Below are 20,629 nucleotides of genomic sequence, written 5' to 3'. Positions count from 1 at the left end.
AACAAACAAACCCGATAACCACGTTACCCGCCCAGCGGTCAGAAGTAAGCGGCCGCGGTGACGGGAGCGGGCGAACCGGCCGGAGAAGCTTTCCAGCGCTGAGGGACAAACTGGACCTCCTGAAAGAGGGACAAGCCAAATACTATTGACAACAGAGTCCTCTGGATCCACACACGCCGGCCGCTCAGCCCAGCTGACACAACACGGGCCGAGAGATGAAAAGAGGACGGGGTTCAACCGTGGATCAGTTCCACATGGCCTTCGCGTGGAGCAACAAAGCGGCACAGCGCAGCCGGCCATGTAACCGGCGCAGGCATCCAGCACACCTGCTACACACACACACACACACACACATTTCACACCCGGGAAATTAAATTAGATACTTGATACACGAGCAGTCTCGTACATGAAAAAGTTTCTTACGAGAGTACAAAAGGAGAACTAACATTGCCTTTTCCTTCTTTTTTTTCAAAGAACACTATAGACTTAAACATAGACCATGGTCTTTATTTCCAAATGGTACAAAGCTGGAAATAGCGAGATAAAATAAAAGCAATTGGAACTATGGGAATACAAAATAAGAAAAGATGTCTTATGGCACGCGGGGGTCCCAGGACGCTCCCTTCAGGGTGTGGGCTGTTGAAGCTGGTCCAGTTTGCGTCGCAGCATGTTGTAGTTGTCTCGGGTCCCGGGGGCCTCGGGCTCCAGCTTCAGGGACCGCTCGTAGTGCTGCTTTGCCAGATCCAGCTTCCCCCAGCGGTGATACAGCACAGCTGAGGGCAGATATAGAAACGCTGATCCGGCTGGGGAGCGGCGGCCGTCCTAATTCTACGTCTGTTGCGATCATGCGCGACTGTCTGGAATATCTGGTGCGACCACGTTTGCAGTATAGCTTACCTAAATTGCCATGGCAACTAGCAGAAGTTGGGCTGATCCGGAGCGCATGGAGGAAGAAGCCCTCCGACTCCTGAGGACAAACACAAATAACGCACCGGATTATCGTGACCTTTGCTACACCGGGACGAATAAAACATCAACAAGCACCAAGAAATGAATACTAAATATTGAGCTGTTCATTTACCACTGACCCACCTTATATTTCTGTGATTTCCCCAGGACATTAGCCAATGAAAACATGATCGTGTGGTCGTTGGGGAGGAGCCTCAGCGCCTCTCGGCCGATCAGCTCCGCTTGACCCAAGTTACCTCAAAAAGCAGAACAGACGAGAACACAAAATGTCGAGATGTTCGTTTCTAGTGACACACACACACACACACACACACGAAGCTTGGAAGTAGACGAGAACATGTACTTTTATATGGACCAAAAAGAAACGTGCGTTAACATCCAGACAGTTACCAAAGCAGCATTGTGCTAACAGCCGGTACGGAGAGAATGGGACTGCTTGCTGTATTTGTCGGCAGTGTCGAGGGCAGAGTTTTTCCCTCTCCACACAGGAGCGGTTTAGTCTCCTAATTAAGGTTAACACAAGGCCCACTGGGTTATTGATCTCTGTCACAGGACCCGTCTGATGTCTGGCCAGAAACGGAGAAAGCGAGCGAGCGAGACAGAGAGACAGACAGGCAGACAGACAATGACAGTCACGTCCTGAGTCATGGCCTGTGCCCTTCAGACGCAGCTTGCCAACACGTGACTCCATGAGCACATCTGGCTGAATCCACACTGATTCGGCCTTTTGTTTGTGCAACGATCAAAAACTAAAGAGCGGGGCAACGAATACCCGATTCCTTGCTATTTGAAAATGACACCTATTGTTCTCTTCTTTTTTGGTGGGGAGCTGGGGAGAGGAGGTCAAATTATTTCTGTCAGATTTTGGGGAACAAATGCGGAGGTGGGGGGCTCTGAGGGGGCGCTGTTCCGGCTGCGCTTTGCCCACGTTTGATCAGCAGCATACCGGGGCCCTGATTGGACGGTTCCAGCGTTCTCCCGGGAGACTCCGCCCCCCACGGGAGCGGCTTCTGACAAAACGGCTCGAGCGTTTGGAAATCAGAGCATTCTCCACACGGCAGGGAAGAGTGCCTTCAAAACTCCCAACACAAAGCTTTAATACATAAATTTCAAGCATTGCTGATTCCTGCTCTTCCGGTCTAATCTTGTTGGCCATTTAGATTTCCTGCTTTTCCAAAACAACAACGCCGCGTTCCTTCAGCTGTTTAATGCTGGAACAAGCTGCTCTCCAGAACGAGAGCTCTATGAAAGGAAAGTGACTCTTAAATTATCATCAATTCAAAAAATGGGTAAAGCGTATTATTAATTATTGGTTATATTTATTTTTGATAAATGCCATTACATAGTTTATTTATCCCACAAATTATATTTCTGATGTAAAAACAGTTTTAGTAGAATGAAATACAAAATGTTGCTGTTGTGTATTGAAATACCTGTCAATCAATTTTGGATTGAAAGCAGGTTTCAATCATGAGATGTGATTATCTTTTTAATTAAATCACGAGAACAAGATTTTATGTCGTGTATGTATGTGTGTGTGTGTGTGTGTGTGTGTGTGTGTGTGTGTGTGTGTGTGTCCGCCCCCGGGCGCTTCACTAGGGGCTGCCCACTGCTCCTTAAAATACTAACGATGGGTCAAATGCAGGGAACACATTTCATGTATGCATGTAAAAGTATGTACTATGATAAACACTTCTAAAAAAAAAAAAAAAAAAAATGGTGTCAATACCAGTGTTGTCCAGCAGGATGACCATGTTGTTCCAAGCCAGGCTGTGGTCGGGTTTGAGCACAGTGGCGTTCCTCCATGCGTTCAGCGCATCTATGTGTCTGTTCAGGTCCGCATACTATCATGACAAGGGAGAAATAGTGAGAAAAAACCCAGAAACCACCACTGTTTTGTTTTTGTTTTCGTGGACTCTCACCAAGCGTCCTAGGTTATAGTAGCAGTCTGGGTATTTCTTCCGGAAGCGGATGGCATTCCAATAGCTCTGCTCTGCTTCCTCAAACTTCTGCAGGCTGTTCTGGACGATACCCAGATTCATCCAAGCTGCAGCAAAGTCCGGCCTGCACAGAAAAAATAAATACAGAGCTATCAGTAGGGAGCTTCTTCACGATATGTGGAGTCAGAGGGGTATTCCTGCGTGTTGGGCGACGCACTGAATAGAAACCGCTTTAGACAGCAGCTGCTCGGCCTCGATCAGCTCGTTCCTCTCCTTCAGGATGTTCCCCAGGTTGTTCATGGCGTGGACGTAGGTGGGATGTAGCCTGAGAGACGCAGAGAGACGCCGTTAACGTGACTCGGCCCGCTGTCCCATGAGTTCAACTAGCAAGGAGCCGACTGGCGTGCTACTGCTGGTGAGGGCATACCTGACCGCCTCCCTGTAATATGCGATGGCAGGGGTGGAGTTCCCTCGGTCGGCCAGGTTCTTACCGACGTTGTAGTGGACCTGAGGAATCAGACCGTCACGTTAGGCCTTGTGGGTGAGACTTCGATTGCAGTTTATAATTAACCGACACGCGCGGGAAAAAAAAAGAAGGTGTGCAAACACACAAAACCAGAGATACTCACCTTGGCGTTGAGCGGGCAGACGGACAGGGCGCTGGTGAAGAGGCTCTGCTCCGACCGCCACTGGTGACTGCGGAGAGCACAGCGGGCTACGTACACACACAACAGCGCCAGCACCGACACACACAGTGGCTTCTAGAATGGGAAGGAAAAAAAAAAATGGTAAAAAGACATTTTAACAAGCATGGAGTGTAAATCCTTATAACCCTCAAGCTTAAATATCAATTACCTGTGACTCAGAGTTAAACAGCCTGAAAACACATCCATGCAACACAGGGATGCCACCTGCTGTTATCATCCCTTCATAGGTGAGTCATTAGTCATTTCTTATGCATCACTGAGTGACTGAGTCATTAAAGCTGCTTTAACAGGTGGCGAACGAAGGAGTTCAGGACAGCCGCTGGTTATTTTCATCGTGGCTAACGAATTACAGGCCTTGTGTGCCTATGCTAGCAGGAGGCCAGCTGTCACTCGAGTGCTTTGCGACCGGCGCGCCCGTGTGTGTACATGCACGGTCACGTGATGTGCGTATTCAGGCGCCGCGGTATGGACGGAGGTCATTTCTGTAGTGGCGCAAAAACGCTCGTCTGGACAGAGACGCAGTGGCGCAGATGTGGCCTGAGGGTTCAACCAGGTTTGGTATCATTGAACCCTACCCTGTATTTGGACCAGCGGCAGCAGCAGTGTCCCATGGAGTAGGCCAGCAGTAGGCAGTAGCCAGCCGACGACAGGTAGAGCACTCTCTCGGCGACGACGAAGCCCACCCTGAAAAATATGTTACAGGCTGGCAGGAACGGGACCACCAGCAGCACCAGGCCCAAGGTCAGTGTCCTGGAAGGGAGAGCAATAGGTCACGGAGTGCCAACATTATAAAAGAGCATGGCTGTTGTATATATGTTGTTCTATATGTTGTTCTATTTTTAACTTTTAACTGTTTTTGCACTATCCACTTTATGTCAGACAGAAGAGAAACACAATTTCAGATCTTCTGTATGTTTCCACAAATAGAAGAAGTGACAAATAAAACTAACTTTGACTTTTGATACTGTCACTTATATGTTGGAGAATGTTAAGCTAAGAGATGGAACAATAAACCACCACAAAAAGCATTGCTAAACAAACTTTCCCCGTGAACCACAGTCCCGTCTCTGAACCCAGAGAGAATCATTAAGACTCAATCGAGACGTGGCGGTCACACTGCGGTGCTTACGGTACAATTTTCATAATCAAGTGTGTGTGTCCGGAGAGGCCCCGACATGTGCTTCGCCTCATCTACGGCGAGTGTGAGATTGGGCTGAGCTCGCTTACCTCCTTCTCTGGCTGTCCTGCGAGTATAAGGCTTGGCTTATCAAGCCTATCAGGACGCACCAGAGCAGCAGCAGCCACGCCATCCTCCAATCAGTGGCCGACTTAATGAGAGGCACGCAGCCCATGGACCAATCAAAACACAACCACCAGGGACACAGCAGCAGCCAGGCATTCAGAGAGTAGTAGTAATTATAGTTCACTATCTGCCAATCAAAGAGGAGCGGGAAGGGGTTGCGGAGTGGGAGAGAGGGGAAGAGATGAGGGGAGAAAAAGCATTTCAAATTCAGGATAAAAGTCAAGAGTTAGGGGGTTTGAACCCTAACATTTGATGTTTGATTAGATCATTAAGGTCAATGTATTGTTGCACAGATCCCGACATGTTTCCAACGTTTCAAGAGATAATGCAAGAAAGGATGCAGTCGTCCAAAGCGTCGGTGTGTAATTGTTGCATCTCGCGTCCAAAGAAATAATACAAATTCATACTCACTCTAAGGAATATATTTTCTGCAAAAGAGGCAGGGTTGTCTACTTCGGTGAATGCCGGCGGTCCAGTTCCCATGATCCTCCAGCGTGCATAGAGCATCGAGAGTCCCCCAAGACCCATGAGAGCCAATCGCGTGGGCAGACCCGTCCGCAATATCGCACTCACCTGTCAGGAAGATATCACCAAACAACAAATAAGATCAATGTTTGAGAGTTACTGATTCATACCTACAATGAAGCAAAGCTCATTCGGCTTCACGTAGATAACGTATGTGATGTGACATTAATCAGACGAGAGAGAGCATCATTAATGACAGGAGGGAGGGGCGAGAGGGATTATGTACTGTAACTCACATCGAGTGGAGTCTTCCTAAGGAGCAGCCTCTGGCTGAGTTCATACACATTAACATTACAGATCAGGAGGACATCAAAGGCTGCGTTCACACCCTGGAGGAAAATGCATAGAGGAATGGCATTTAGAAATGTATATAGGTCAGCAACTAAATGGATCTGTGGCTCCGATCCTACATTAGGAGGAACATGAGACTTTGAGGTCTATTCTCACGTGAGCAAAAAAGAAAAAGAGATCACGTTAATTGGCGTGTCTTCATAAAATGTTAACATGAGTGTTTATGGCGTGTGAGGTCTCGCTTTTGACATTGTTCTTACTGGATGTGATGAAAGCAAGCCGCACACACACACACACACACAAAAAGACTTCGTACCAAGACTGTGATGCCTTGTTCTTTGCAGAGCATCGCCGCGGCACACAGCGAGAGGCTGACCACAACCCACCGGACAGAAAAGCTGTCATCTCGGTCACTACCTGGGGAACACAAAGCCGAGACCAAGCCGGTTACAAAAATACAAAATAACAAGCGGCTTCAGAAGGTTTGATGATGCCACTAAAATATATATATATATATATACACATACATACACACACACACACACACACATCACAGTACTGTATTACAGTTGCACATGAAAGGAAAGGTACCTACCTCTGTTGAAAGCTTTGCAGTAGGCGAGGAAAGAGAGCTGGAAGAACAGAGCGCACAACAGATCTGCTCGCCCCACAACGCCGGCCACCTTGTTGAGATGGAGGAGAAGAAGAGAATGAAAGATAAAACAAAACAAACAAGTTCCCTCAAGTAACGGCATTATCTTAACTTCTGCATTTTGAGTGGCCGTTACTTACGTCACATTTTCTTTTGCATGGGGCTTTGAGTTATAAATAGATGCTTATTAAACTTTAAAACACATATATAAGTAAGAAAATAAAACAGGAATACTCTGCAAACATAAATGGCAATACACAACGTATTCCAGTATTACTTGTCCAAAAACTTGTATTGGGGAACTGTTGGATACTGTTTGATAATAATTGATTTTTTGGCTTAGTTTAAATCTAAGTCTTTACATGTATGTGCTTTGAATTTGGTAAAGTGTGATTTTTTTGTATTACTTAATTCACTTAATTTTGTAATGACCAGAAAATAGTCAAATCTACAAACAGACGTATAAGCCTACACAATCCCCAGTCAAAGACAAAGCAAACATTTTAAATAATTAAATAAAAAGACAACACCCACAAAAAAAAGCCAAACTGTATAAGAGATAAAACTGAGCCTATAATCATAAAAAAGAAGATACAGTACGGCTAAGAATATAAAAACTGGGTATTGCAAAGTAGAAAGTTAACCAACCAAAAGGAGATGTAAGGTCTCTAATAATTTGAGGCCCACGCACATGTTTTGCTGAAAACCATGCGGTTTCCTTTGAAGCCTCTCAAACTGTTTCCCTGAGCCTTCTAGAAGCAAAGAGCGCTGGTATCCCTCCAATCCACGAGCACCAGCCTCTCAGCTACTCACACACCAAACACAAGGTGTGCGGCCGCGCAAGAGCGGCTTCGGAAAACAACCAAAACAAGGCAATTAGAGCAGCAGCTTCAAGCTGTGAACCGTGAATTTTACACTACGTAAAGATGTGCTGCCGAAAAGGCCGGAAAGCAGTTGTTGACAATTCTCATGAAAGTTGGATTTGTTTTGGATATTATATGTTTAACGCAGTGAATTATATGCGGGACTATAAAAGGAAAAGTAGTAGGTTTATAAAAAAAATGGATTTAGAAGATCTTTGATTTTATGATATATTGCAGTTGACTTTGATCCATCTTATATGTTGCTTACAGTGTAATTCACGATCCATTATTATTATTATTATTTTAATTAATTTATCAAGAGGTTGTTGTTTGAGTTACTTAAATGATTCCCAAATATTGTACATTTTGTTTTATATAAAACGTTGTTATTTGATTTACTTTAGTGTATACAGTTCTTCTTCCCACTGTATCCAAAAGTTGGTCAAAATTCTTAACAGGACAAAACAAAATAAAAAATCTCTCATTACCAGCAGTACCGGCTGTTGATATGTATGTGTGTGTGTGTGTGTGTGTGTGTGTGTGTGTGTGTGTGTGTGTGTGTGTGTGTGTACCGTGCGGTTGGCATCCTGGGGTTGCCTGCTTTGATACATACAGCGGGCCTACAACAGTCTGCCTACCTCACACCCCCTCCCAGGTCTCGCCCAGTTCTTGACCTGCATGATTAAAGAGAATGGACGGGGAATCGCTGCCTTCCAGCCGGGCTTTACAGCAAACACACGTATGCCGGCAGGTCAATAAGCATCCCGACGCAGCTAATCATCAGCCAGCGCTGCCGCACGCACCTCGGCCCCGCGCTCCCAGCTGAGACCGGACTTTTGTTCTTGGCATGGAACCACTGCATGTTTAGCATTAAAACCTCTGGACTGGCGTGTCAAGATGGCATGCTGCACTGCTGTAGGGAATCACAGCAGAATAGAAGTTCATTTGTAGCGCAAGCTCACGACAGACACGACGTCTCGAGAGGCTGGAACCGGCCCGTTCAAAACAAGAACGGGAGCTGGCATAATAATATAATAACGGGGACATGATCTGGATCGACGCATTGATACGAGCGATGCAAAGTGAAAACAGCAATACGTAGCTTCATCTTTAGAGATACGCCTTTATTTTGAAATTCCCACGGCACCTTTATGGGACACCTCCTTCCAACTGTGCCAGTATTCAAATTGTTAAATCGTATTTTGAGAGAAATGTAAGCAACCGTGTTAAATGGGCTTTTGGTATCACCTCATACTGATCGCAGGCCCCTGACTGGAATCCAAAGCGTATTGTGTCAGACTCTGTGATGTCAGCAAATACCAATCATTGGCCAAAGAATCGATATATAATATTGTATCGTGAAACTTGTGACTTACGCCCCGAGGAACAGGCGCATGTGAAAGGAAATATAAGCTGATCCAAATATGTAGATTTCCATCATGTGTCATGAGTTTAAACACATTGCAAAGGCGGCTTTTGCTTGTTCAACATTTCTTGTTTTTTTAGAGTTTTTTAGAGTAAGTCAAAGTAATGTTCAGATGCACTGTGGTTTTAGACTGAAAATGCAATTGTCTAAACTTCAAATGCATTCACATAATATCACAGAGAAAGCATTGGGAACAGAACCTTCCACTTAAGACTTCTGCTTTCACCAAAGAAGAGAAAATCGAGTTTCTGCTGTGTTTTCTCAATCCGTGTGTCGATATGCAAAAAAGGTACAACAAACTTCCAGCCAGGATTCCTTCAGTCAAGTTAGAGTTAGGACTTCTTTATTTAATCCTCTCAAAATAAAATTTAGGACCAACTTTATAACAACCAAAGTGAACTGTCTGCTGGCGGGTTGACTTAGCAGTTTTGCATGTGGGATTCCACTGCCTGGATTAAAGCACTTCCTGCACAAAATACTCTGCCTTTGCTTCTACACTTTGCCCGGGACCGTTTTTCCGGCAGAATCTTGGTTGGGTAGCCAATGCTCGTGTTCTTGCTAGTTGGCAGTACGTCTGCTCTGAGCGTCATGATCTGTATGACGTTAGAGCGAGAGGCATTTTATAAATGATCTAAAAAACAACAACGAGATGTTCATTATTTTTTATGTCCAATGTCAGAAAGAAAAAGATTCATTAAGTCCTAATTTGCTTGTCTTTGCATTTTTAAAGACTTTTAAAAGATTGATTTAAGATGTTTTAATAACAATTAATATGTTTCGAATAATGAATTCCATACTTTATAAGACATTTTAAGGATCAAAGGGAACTCCATCATACACACACTGAGCTTTTTTTCATCCAAATATTTTTTGTTATCACCACTAACAAATGCTGATGCTAAGATGTGCTGTGTTCAAATATTTTTCTTTTTTGCTGATCAGTGTTTTCTTGCAGCGTAATTTTTTTAGACACCATTAAGTCATTTTGATGGTTGTCTGAGAAGTTTTCAGAACACAACATTTGGAGCATGCATTTGCTGTTGTGCAAACCAACAAAACAGCAGCTAAAAAAACAGCTCTGGTGTATGTGTCGCCAAACAACAGAAAACAAACTGTAAATGTGAATCAGTATGCACCGAGTCTCCCGCTCTATGTATGGCTCAGAGCTCTGAAGCTGCAGACTGTTATTCTCTACTGACAGCATTGCATCTGTTCTGTGGACAAACATGCATCCTGTGGAGCCGCGGGAGCTGAGCGGGAAAATACTTTAAAGAAGTGAAAAACAAAACAGAACAAACAAACCTGAACTCTACTTACACTTTCTGTGTGGACCGGGTGCGCGGCGAAGAGGAGGGCGGCGAGCAGAGAGGTCTTGGGAGCGTGGTTCAGTATCCGGCCCTTCTCGTCATACGACAGTCCACCAATCAGTATAGCAAACACGTCAATCATGAGGGCCGATATGACCGCGTGGAGGACGATGTTCAGCACGTGGAAGCCAACGGGGTGCAGGCCTCCGCCCAAGAGGTAGTTCAGCCTGCAACAGCAAAAAACACCAGTGTGAAAAAAGGAGTTTATAAGAGCTTATAAAAAGACAATAAAGTAGTCAATGAATATGAGATATGAGTTAATAGTTAACTACAATTCCTCCTCGGCATTGTGGAGGTTGGTTTATGGCGTTACGACTATTGTCTTAACATCTGCGTTTGCGCTCACACAAGCGGATACATCACCTAAATGTAAGGACAGTGAGAGGTCGGTAGGATTTGTGACTCGAGTTGCTACTCAGGTTGCTCCCCCAGAAGTCATTGCTCCAGATGTTGTTCAGAGGCGTTGCTGGTTTCAAGTCCTGGAACAGAAACACAACATTAGACCGACAACTACGCCACCAATGTGCAGGACGCCGTCACTCTGTTGATGCTGCAGAGGCAACGTCATAAAATGCCCTTTTTTCTTCTTCTTGCAATACATGAATGGATTTGCAAAATAGACATACTGCATGTGGATATCACACACTAACAGAAAGCATACCTTGTTGTTGACGATTGCTTCAGAGTCATCAAACACAAACTCCCCGTCATAACTGTTTATGAAGCACAGGAGTGCCACCAGGGCGACGGTGACCTTAGCCTGGACTGGAGCGAGCTTTGGGAGGGGGATGTGGTGATCCCCATACACTTCAGACAACGCCATGATGCACCGGCTCTTTGGTCATTGGGTGTCATCGTCTAGTCCCTGAGGGGAAGAGGAGGGGTCATGCTGTGTCCTCTGCTAAGAACAAACATACGTAACAGTGAGGCAGGCTGTTTACACACAGGGTGGATTCATACCTCATCTTCTGAGAGACATAATGCGAGAGGTCACCGCGTCCTGTGCAACTCCCATGTTAGCTTCTTGGCCAGCTAGCTAGCTAGTTAGCGACCGTAAACCGTGAACTGGCGGAAGGAAGGAGCCGCACTCGGCTTTGCACTTTGTTACGACGAGATGAAATGATCACGCTGCCACTGACACGCGAAGGGAGACGTTACCTTGGACGTTATCGGGGTAATAAAGCGTGACTTTAGCATGTCTTGTTTAGCGGGTGCTATTCCCTCTTGAACGGTGTGAACATGACATGGCGCGCGGCGCAACATGTGTCGGTAACACGCGCTGTCTTAATTTAAAATATGTTGTGTTCAACACTGTGACTGTGTTCACGTTACCGTGACCCGGCGAGGTGCAGACGGAGAGCTCGCGGCTGTAAACAAACATACACGCTCAGGCTGCAGCACTTCCTGTCTAGCGTAGCGGTCACGTGTTTGTTTTCAGCCAATAGATGACACCAGGGTGAAACGGTCTTCTTCTTCTTCTTCTTCTTCTTCTTCTTTTTTTCCTTCATCTTCTTCTTCTTCTTCTTCTCCTTCTCCTCCTCCTCCTTCTCCTCCTCCTTCTTGTGCCTACATTTACAGGTTAAACAGAGAAACACACACAGTTCAGTCTGTCAGATAACTTTGTTTCTGTTACAGTTAATGAAAAAAATACAAAGTGACAGACAGTGATTTATCTTGATTGTATTTATTTGACCTTTATTTAACCAGGTAAAATCAATTGAGAACCAATTCTCATTTATAATGATGTCCTGGCCAAAAGGCAGTAGCACAGTCCACACAAGTGACACAAACAGCACAGATACAATACAGTATGACAAACACATGAGAAAGATGGCTAAAAACAACATAGGTAAATTAATAAACACTATGTACAAAAAAAGGTGGATTACTGAATGTTCTTTGTAAAAATGGAAGAGAGAGAGAGAAGTGGGCGCTGGTCAGCAAGTACAGCATCAACTATGACTTGTTGCAGCTTTTGTGTGAACATGTTGAGAGAGGTGAGAGCTGTTAGTTTCTGAGGGGAAAAGATCTTCAACCTCTTCTTCATGTCTGCAGGCTGATCTGCAGCTGATTAAACTCATTCTGCAGACTGGATTTAGCAACAGGTTCCAACAGCAATTAACTCAAAAATATGTTTGTATATGGCTGATTTTTAATCTGCATACTCTGATGACGGTTTAGTTTCAGAGAAGTTTTTGCTGATCATGCCTTTTAATATGTTCTCCATACTTACTGTATGCAGTCGGTTTTGCCTTTCTTCTTGTGTAGTTTTTGCAACAGTTTGCTTAAAAATCCACCCTTTTCACTCTGCATCTTTCTCTTTTTATCTAGGCTACTTACAGCTGGCTCTTCCTCTGACATAATGTTCTTATTCTGTCATTGATTGTCTATCCTTGTTTTCCTTTTGCAGAACTGCTGATTCATCAGAGATCAGTGCAAAATACTGTCAATAAAGCTCGCCCACTATGTGCGAACACACACACGCACACACACACACACACACACACACACACACACACACACACACACACACACACACACACACACACACACCTTGTGTAAGTGCTGCATTTGTGTTTTATATGAAACAAAGTTGGGTTGTATTGTGTCAGTCTCATTTAAGATAAGAAAAGATAAAATAATCCTTTATTAGTCCCAAAGCCAGGAAATTGGCAGGATTTAATTGGTTCTCCATCATACCATCCCATCTCAGAGCAGACCACCTTAAACATGAGGAACGAGATTTTAAGGTAGTATTGAGGTTTGTTACCAGAACAGCCGACCAGTGTTTTGTTTTCTAAAAGCGAGAGGGTTTAGTTTAGTTTATTCTTGTTCTTTACCTCACATTGAGAGATGGGATCCTGACCATGCAGCGTTGGTTGACGCTGAGTTGTGCTTTCGGTTTCTAGTGCTGAGAATTGTTGGGTTAATTGGTCATGTAAATGAAACAGTGGTTTAATGAACTAGTTGGAGGTTAATGTAGATTGTATTTAAGTGCCACGTCGTGCATGTTATGCATGTATCGAAGTTAGTTTGAGTTTTCATCTTTACATTATATCAGAATATGACATTTAGATGTTTATTTGAAACCAAATTATCCAAACATAGAGATTGATGCAGATAAGAAAATACGGAAAGTCTCAATAAAAGCATGTTGGATACCAGTGTTAAACAGGCAGCAGCTGTCTAATGAAATAATTGATTTAATTATCGCTAGGGTTTAACTTGAATATTCAAGTCCTCATTCAAGTCTTATCTTATCTCATCTTATCAGAAGTACGAAGTATGCACAGAGATAACTTTAAAACTCAATCTCAACTTTATAATAATCCTTTAAATAGGTAAACTGTTCCCTTTACTGTCGGGGGAATTCAGAACCTCGTGTGCATTTCCCGTCTCTTATTTTGACACCGACATGGCCTGTCTGGTAGGGTCATGCGCATTGGAAGAACAGCATATCCTCAATCTGGTAATCTGTTGTCTGTCACAAGATATTTCAGGAGAAAGAAGTGTTAATAGAAAGATGATTGTCTGTAAGAATTAGAGGTGCTGAGGTTGCGGGGAGGCCAAAGGCAGGCTTCGGGATTTTGTGCTCCACTTCACCTGTCATTGCTTAGGGAAGACAAGGAATCTCCCTAATGGCCAGAGCCGGGGGCCCAGGCCGAGAGAGGGTGGGTGTGGGGGGGGGATAGGTCTCAGAGTTGGTTAGAGAAACAGACACTTATCCGGCAAGAAAGCAGACATAATTAAGGCCGTGCTTCATTCAACATCACCCTTCGATATCTGCACAGTCGAATGCAGTTGTTATGGGTGCTACCAGTTTGGTGACGCTTGGAGGTTTCCAGATTGGCGCCCGCTGGTTTTCTTTCTAAAAAAGGGTTCAAACGGCTTCAGAGCGCTCACATCATTTACTCCGTTTCTGCACATGGCCTTGATATTTTGAGCTTTTCAGCAGAATTGTGTCCCGCCTCACCGGGAACATGGATACTTAGGCAGAAGCATTTAGTACCCCACGAAATTGCCTAATTACCACCCCATGCAAAATGCATGAAGTATGGATTTCATCTCCTGGTTCTTCACCCATGTCAGTCGGTCGGTATTCACGTTATTAGCATCACTTCCAGTGGGCTGGCCAGGGCGCGGCGGTGGAGATAATGAGGGAGGAAGTCCCAGTATACGCCAATGGAGGATCCAGTGGCCCAAAAGCAGGGAGACAGGGCTGCCAGCGGAGACCCCGTCAGGAGGGTCCACTGTTTCTGTGATCGCGCAGAAGGTGACAGACATTGATTGTGTGCAGTCTGACACAGAATCACAGCAGAAAGGAAAAGGTCAGGGTCAAATGGCGTGAAAGTGAAGAAGCGGCTCGGCATCACGCGACGTCCCGAGATGAACGATGCAGGCTGCATGTGTTTTTCATCATTAGCTGTTAATCGCAGTCGAAAACAGTTTGCGCTCCTCTGATCTCAGCGGGAGACACGCGGCGATATTCTCCAAAGCCTTGTTTATTAAAAAAAAAAGAGTCCACTAATGAAGAGCAAAGTTTATATTTGTTAAACATGCTTTGTGGTGAAATATTTTACATGTTTTAAAGATTACAGATCTGGCAAAAATAGATGTACTAGAACAACTTTTGCACCCGGGACAAAGACAATCTCTTGGGCTAATGCGTGTTTATCCCCTTCAGACCTGGAACATGAAATATGTATGGGCTTTCAGCCAATGGAGAGGCATTGTTTGGAAATTTGACTTCTGCCTCGAGTCGAACTCAAAGAGGGAGAAACTTTAAGTTATGCATTTGTTTAGATGCAAACTTGGCTTTCCGGAACTGTAATATTGACATACTTACAATATCCACTGTTACTTTGAAGATGTTCAACGTTAAAAACACGCTGTTGTCGCCCGTCCCACTGAACACCTGGTCAAGAGTAACATTCAGGAGCCATTAGTCTTCTATGCGATGAGCAAACACAATGTACCCTTAGAACACTGAGTGATAGTTGCTGGAAATAGCCTCTATACACCTATGTAGATATTTCATTACAAACCAGACGTTTCCACCTAGAATAGTCATTTACCATATTCACAATGTATAGTGTATTGCTGATTAATTTAATGTTATCTTCATTGAAAAAACAGTGCTTTTCTCTGAAAAATAAGGACATTTCTAAGTGACCCCAAACTTTTGAACGGTAGTGTGTGTGTGTATATATTTTGTAGACTTAATACTTACAATATGCAATACTGCTATACTATACTGAATATTGTTTTGCTACTACTACATTTAACTTTATAATATTACACTTATATGCCATAATATGTAAAATGTACCAGCCTTTTTATTTGACCATATTATGTCATACTGTTATACCACTTTACTTTGAGGAGACGTCACTGTTGTTCAATTCAATTCAGTTTATTTTGTATAGCCCAACATCACAAATACAAGTTTGCCTCGGAGGGCTTTACAATCTGTACACATGACATCCCTGTCCCGGGACCTCACACCGGATCAGGAAAAACTATAGTGAAAACCCTTTCACAGGGAAAAAAAGGGGAAGAAACCTGAGGGAGAGCAACAGAGGAGGATCCCTCTCCCCGGATGGACAGAAGCAATAGATGTCATGTGGCCAAAATGAATAACGTAATGGACACGGTCTAGAACACTGAATAATGTTTCCACCAGTAAACCTGAACATGCACCTCTCTCTGTGTGACAGTGATTATAACCGCATAACTATATAGATTATAATTAACTGGAGGATACACTTTTTCCTTCACGTAGATCTTAAACCCTTAATTATAAACAGGAGCCCGGCCACCCTACGAAGGAAACTCATCTAGTTTTTTTTATTAAAATAAAAGTTGGATAAATCTCCATTGTCCTCTCCTTATATGTAGTCAGGTGTCGGTAGGTAGAACTGCAGCGCCGCTGACTCGCCGCTCTCCTGTCTGACGTCACTCGCTGCCACGGACTCTCCGCTGCCAGTAATCTCACTCGCTGTCTCTCCAACAACGTTAGCTAACGTGTTAGCAAGCTGACTAGCTTGCCATTAAAAAACTGGTGGGAGGGAAATGAAGCCGCTGTAGACATCTTAACGCTGATTGGCCAAGACTCGACACGTCAAAGATCTTCTATTGCTAAGATGATCACGACCTCAGTTTTTTTTCCGTGTCCCCCTCCAATCTCAGAAACGGCGGACAGTTGACCCCCCCGCCCCCTCTCCCAAAAACAAAAACTCTTCGGATCTACGTGATTCACGTGGATGACATATTTTGGTTTCAAAACGGCGAATTTCGCCAAAAGGTGAGGGATTTTCATGTCTGTAGCTGGTGTCTCATTCACGCATGAGAGGAGGGGCAGGAAGTAAACTGGTCAAAACGTTAACCATTGCCTTCAATGGGAGCTGTTCACGACCTGCTACATGCTGTTCCCCGGGTGTAGCGTGTTGGAACGGGGCCACAGTACCCGGGGCCCCGCGGCAGTGAAACTCTGCCACGGCTCTCATCTCCGGCGATCTGGGCTCCTGCGATCTGCCCGGCGCCCCGGACATGCTGCGATGAAAAAAATAAACTGCTGTGACGGCAAAAACCACAAGGTCGATCAAACACAGCCGGAACACAGCCAGACATTAAATACAGAGAGCGGCGATACAGCCAAAAGCAGCGCTCCTCTCAAAGGCCTCCTCTTGTTCTTTGAAAGTGGTGATAGCGGTGCATATTCGCAATGTGCATAAGTCTGTTACAGCCCGGTTAGGAAGGTAAAACTATTCCATTCTCTGCTCGCTAAAACCTTAGTTGTCTCTGTTTTTTCTTTCTTTCTGGAAGCAAGAACCATTCCTTTTCTCTCTGCCTACAACTTCCCCCCTCATTAAAGTCGCTGGACTCCAAAGCGTTCTTGGAAAACATTCCTATTTTTGTCTGGGCGACGGAGGCGGAACCGACATCTACAACAAAGGTGGGTGAGATATAATTGACTGTAAACCAGGTACTGAGTCGTCGCTTGTCTCGCGCCCCGTCTGAACCTGCTTTTAAAAAGACCTTCTTCACTCGTTCTTTTGGTTAAATCTGAAAGCCTCACCTTTTCTGATCAAAAGTTTCCTATTATCACAATCCTCCCTCCCCCCCAAACTTATCCTTAAAGACAGTATTGTGTCGGTACACGCGTTTCATCTCCTCTAAAGTTCTTGTAAGCGACTATTGATGCGGTGGAGCTGAACCGACTCCGTTTGAAATGTTCACCTCGGAGGGCGCCGAATCCAAAATCTCTCCGCGCGATTGAGCAGAGCCACGGGGACTTCAGGTGTAAAATCAAACGCCGTTTCAAGCACTTCCAAGCTCTTCATCGAGAGCTGCCGATGTTCAAGGCCCTTCAAAAGCTCCCCCTGCCAACCCGCATGTAAGAACTGCTAATTCTCCCACCTTCCGTCAGCTCGCTTTACCTCACGCGTCTCGTAGACCCAGACGCACGCACAGAACTTCAACGTCTTTTTCGGCGAGGAACCAATTCATGCTCCGTCCTTCCTCTCTCACATCCCCGAGTGTTCATCTCTCAGCTGAGCGTACTCAGTTTCTCTTCAGCTCACTCTCATTTCCTTCTGTTCAGCAGCTCGGAAAAAAATACAGCATGTTCTGGCAGACAGCGGAAATTCATTTATATAACAAGCCCACTGAAGGATTGAGATAAAAAAAAAAATGAAAAGCTGGTTAAGCATACATTGGGATTTGGAGAGAATTCTGTTTAAAAAAAAGAGATTGCCATTGAATTCTGCAAGCACCACGGAAGTTTAATGATGCAACTTTCCGACCTTTAGAAAAACAGAGCTTTTTCTTTTCTTTCTGACACGCGTATGATCCCATTAAGTCTGAAGACATCAAGTAATGAACATAATGGCATCGCAACCCCGATTTAAACCCTGGTGCACAGTAATAACGTTGGCGCTGTAATTCCGGCTCTGCGGAGACGCAGTCATTAGGGCTATGTATGCACTCCGCAGCTGAGTGGAACACAGCTGGACTCCGCCTGACGGATTGCAGCTGGAGGACACCCCCGAAAAAACATCCTCAAAAAAAAAAAGCGGCGTGACCCACGCGACCTCAAGCGTGGCCGCTTGCAGTCGAAGCCTCGTCTCGTACAAGAGTGACATCGGTGCAGTCAACTCCGCTGAAGGTGATCCATCCGCGCTTTAATTAGGCGCGAGGAGCTAACAGTAATTTCCTCCTGGTTCGGCGCTCCGCGGCCCGCACGAGGAGAGTCCCTTCACAGAGGACGGTGATGGAGAATACCTTGCATTAATGAGGGGAAACACAGCGGGCAGGAGCAAAGAAACTATCACTTAAAGAGCTAAGATGGCCGCTAATATCCGTTGCCTAAAGAAGAAGAAGAAAGAAGAGAGAGAGAGAAAAAAAGCGATGAGATGACACATTATAATAATGATGCATAAGTGCAAAGTAAGCATTTTTTGCAGGTAAAACAAAGTAAATTTGTTCTTAAAGACTATGTGCGAGATGCTGGATGTGAAGTATTATATTCGGCTGGAAAGCTTGCGGCTTCATTAGGCTGCCAATGTGTCACGGGCAACTTCTTTCCTTTCAAAGACCGGAGACAGAAAAAAGAAGAAGAAAAAAATCGGATTGTTTGCAGTTTCTTTTATTCTAAACTGTTTCCTTTCAGAGAAGGAAAAGAAGATGACTCTTTATATACTTCATAAGGTCTTTTGCTGTGCGAGTTTCGCCTGCGTAGTTTCTTGGACGTCAGTCAGACTTCCTTTAGATTCACTTCACTGTGCTGTACGCACATACTACCAGATGTATTGTTTGAATTAGAAATGCACACGTTTAGAACATTGCAGGACGGCTCATTTGAGTCTCAATTCCAATACCTGATTGTACTATCCAACTGAGAAGGTTTTTTTGCCTGCTTGGTTCATGAAGTCAAAGGTTAATCTTGACACAAAGTGGGAACGAATGCAATTCCAGAGTGTGAATTGGTCTGAAAGATAAGAGAGGAAGGGACACTGGTCCACATCCGAGTTAAAACAGATTCAGCTCTCCACACAATGAATTCCACCATCGTGTCGATGTGGTTCTGCAACACTTTGTAGACGGCTGGTGGGGAGAGGACTCTTTTGTTCTCTACATGAGGCCGCGAGGACAACCAGGTGGGAATGGTGATCCTCTGTGATAAGGACTTTTTTTCTCCCCCCTTCATATCAAGATGAGCACCCAGGAGCCCGGGAGTCCATCACGGAGTCACCGCCGAGAACCTCCGCCGGCAGGCATCTGTTCTTATCGTATATATTTACATTTTGCTGTGATGGCATAGCTACACATTTGTGCTGACTGCACTCCTGCACAGATTACTTGTGTGCCGTGTTCTCTATCTCTGTGCACGTGCCACAAATGTCACATCCGTATTGTTTGGGGACAACACACGCTGTCTCCATCAGGCTCTGCCAAGAAGGATGCGCTGGACTTGAAACAGAAGGCATGCATGGAGAAATGAAACCTGTGTAAAAACTACTGCATGCATGGCTGTTCTTTTTGTCTTTTGTCTCCAAGTCTTTGATGGGAGATATAGGATGTATGAACTGGCCACCTCTACAGTCAGAATGATGTTTGTGGCTTGCGGGTTTGTTAATCCTGTGCGCTACTTTAATGCCATTGGTTTAGGAACCCTATGGGTTTTTATCAGAACCTTGTGCTATGTGGCACGTTTTCCACGGTGGAAAATGTCTACTATCTGTAAAAGTGTGTCAGGTTGTGCATATGAATATGAATAAAGCATTTGTATTTGTCCTGATACAAAATAGAACACGTGAACGAATTTTAATGAAATGTGAATTCCAAAAGTTTGGCAAAGTTTCGACCATCAGCTCTTTGATCTGCTCTAGCAGTCGGTTGTTGTTGCTTTGTGCAGCATCCTGGTGATCAGTTCTGTGCAAGCCTCACTCTTTTCGAATGAGCCGGTTTTGCTGCGTCAGTCGTTAGTCATGTGATTTGCTAGTTAACTCCAGACACGATCTTCTCCTAAAAACTAACTAAGTGGTTTTGTTCCCTATAACCTTAATTTCCTGTGAGGACTGACAGCATCTAACTAGTATAGACACGAGGTCCCGAGGTAAAACACTTTGTTTGAACCCTCCACCTCCCCACCATCGTCCCACCATGGTGCTCATAAGCAGTCGCTCTCACATAGCGTAGCATATTCACACTGCAGTCAGTACACACTACGTGGCGTACGAATGACACGCAAAAAGAAAGACCTTTCTATAATTGTCGTGCCATGCGGGCTAAACGCTCAGAAATAAGTTCCACTCTCGTCACGAAAAAGACAAAACCCCTAAAACTAGCCACTTAATAATAACCAAACTACAAACCTCCAACAACTGCCACACTTCCTCAACACCTGCAGACGGAGATTAAGCCCTGTCCAGTTCCATCAGCTTCACCCCGTGCCTCCACAGGTGTCTACGGCGCTGCCTCCCAGAGTGACGGAGCCATCACAACACATCACAGCTCAGACTGGGAGAGTGGCAGCAGTCCAGCCAGCCTACTGCACCAGCGTGGGGTCCCTGGGCCTGGAGACG

The 20,629-nt window shown here is 44.8% G+C and overlaps 1 protein-coding gene across 1 annotated transcript; it reads right to left on the bottom strand.

The window, feature by feature from the left end:
• Positions 1–498: 498 nt before the first annotated feature.
• tmtc4 (transmembrane O-mannosyltransferase targeting cadherins 4) lies at positions 499–10,866 on the bottom strand (the record flags this gene model as incomplete). The annotated part of the gene is made up of 17 exons (XM_079230868.1): positions 499–773; positions 898–967; positions 1,093–1,205; positions 2,699–2,813; positions 2,892–3,033; positions 3,127–3,234; positions 3,337–3,416; positions 3,539–3,670; positions 4,192–4,366; positions 4,844–5,046; positions 5,331–5,492; positions 5,681–5,773; positions 6,052–6,148; positions 6,327–6,418; positions 9,994–10,210; positions 10,407–10,522; positions 10,705–10,866. 17 exons carry the CDS (start codon positions 10,864–10,866, stop codon positions 625–627), a joined length of 2,226 nt encoding a protein of 741 aa, XP_079086994.1. The 3' UTR covers positions 499–624.
• Between the last annotated feature and the right edge of the window lie 9,763 nt (positions 10,867–20,629).

Source organism: Taurulus bubalis (genome assembly GCF_910589615.1).
Source record: "Taurulus bubalis genome assembly, chromosome: 15".
Classification (NCBI taxonomy): domain Eukaryota; kingdom Metazoa; phylum Chordata; class Actinopteri; order Perciformes; family Cottidae; genus Taurulus; species Taurulus bubalis.
This window is presented reverse-complemented; position numbering and strand designations above follow the sequence as displayed.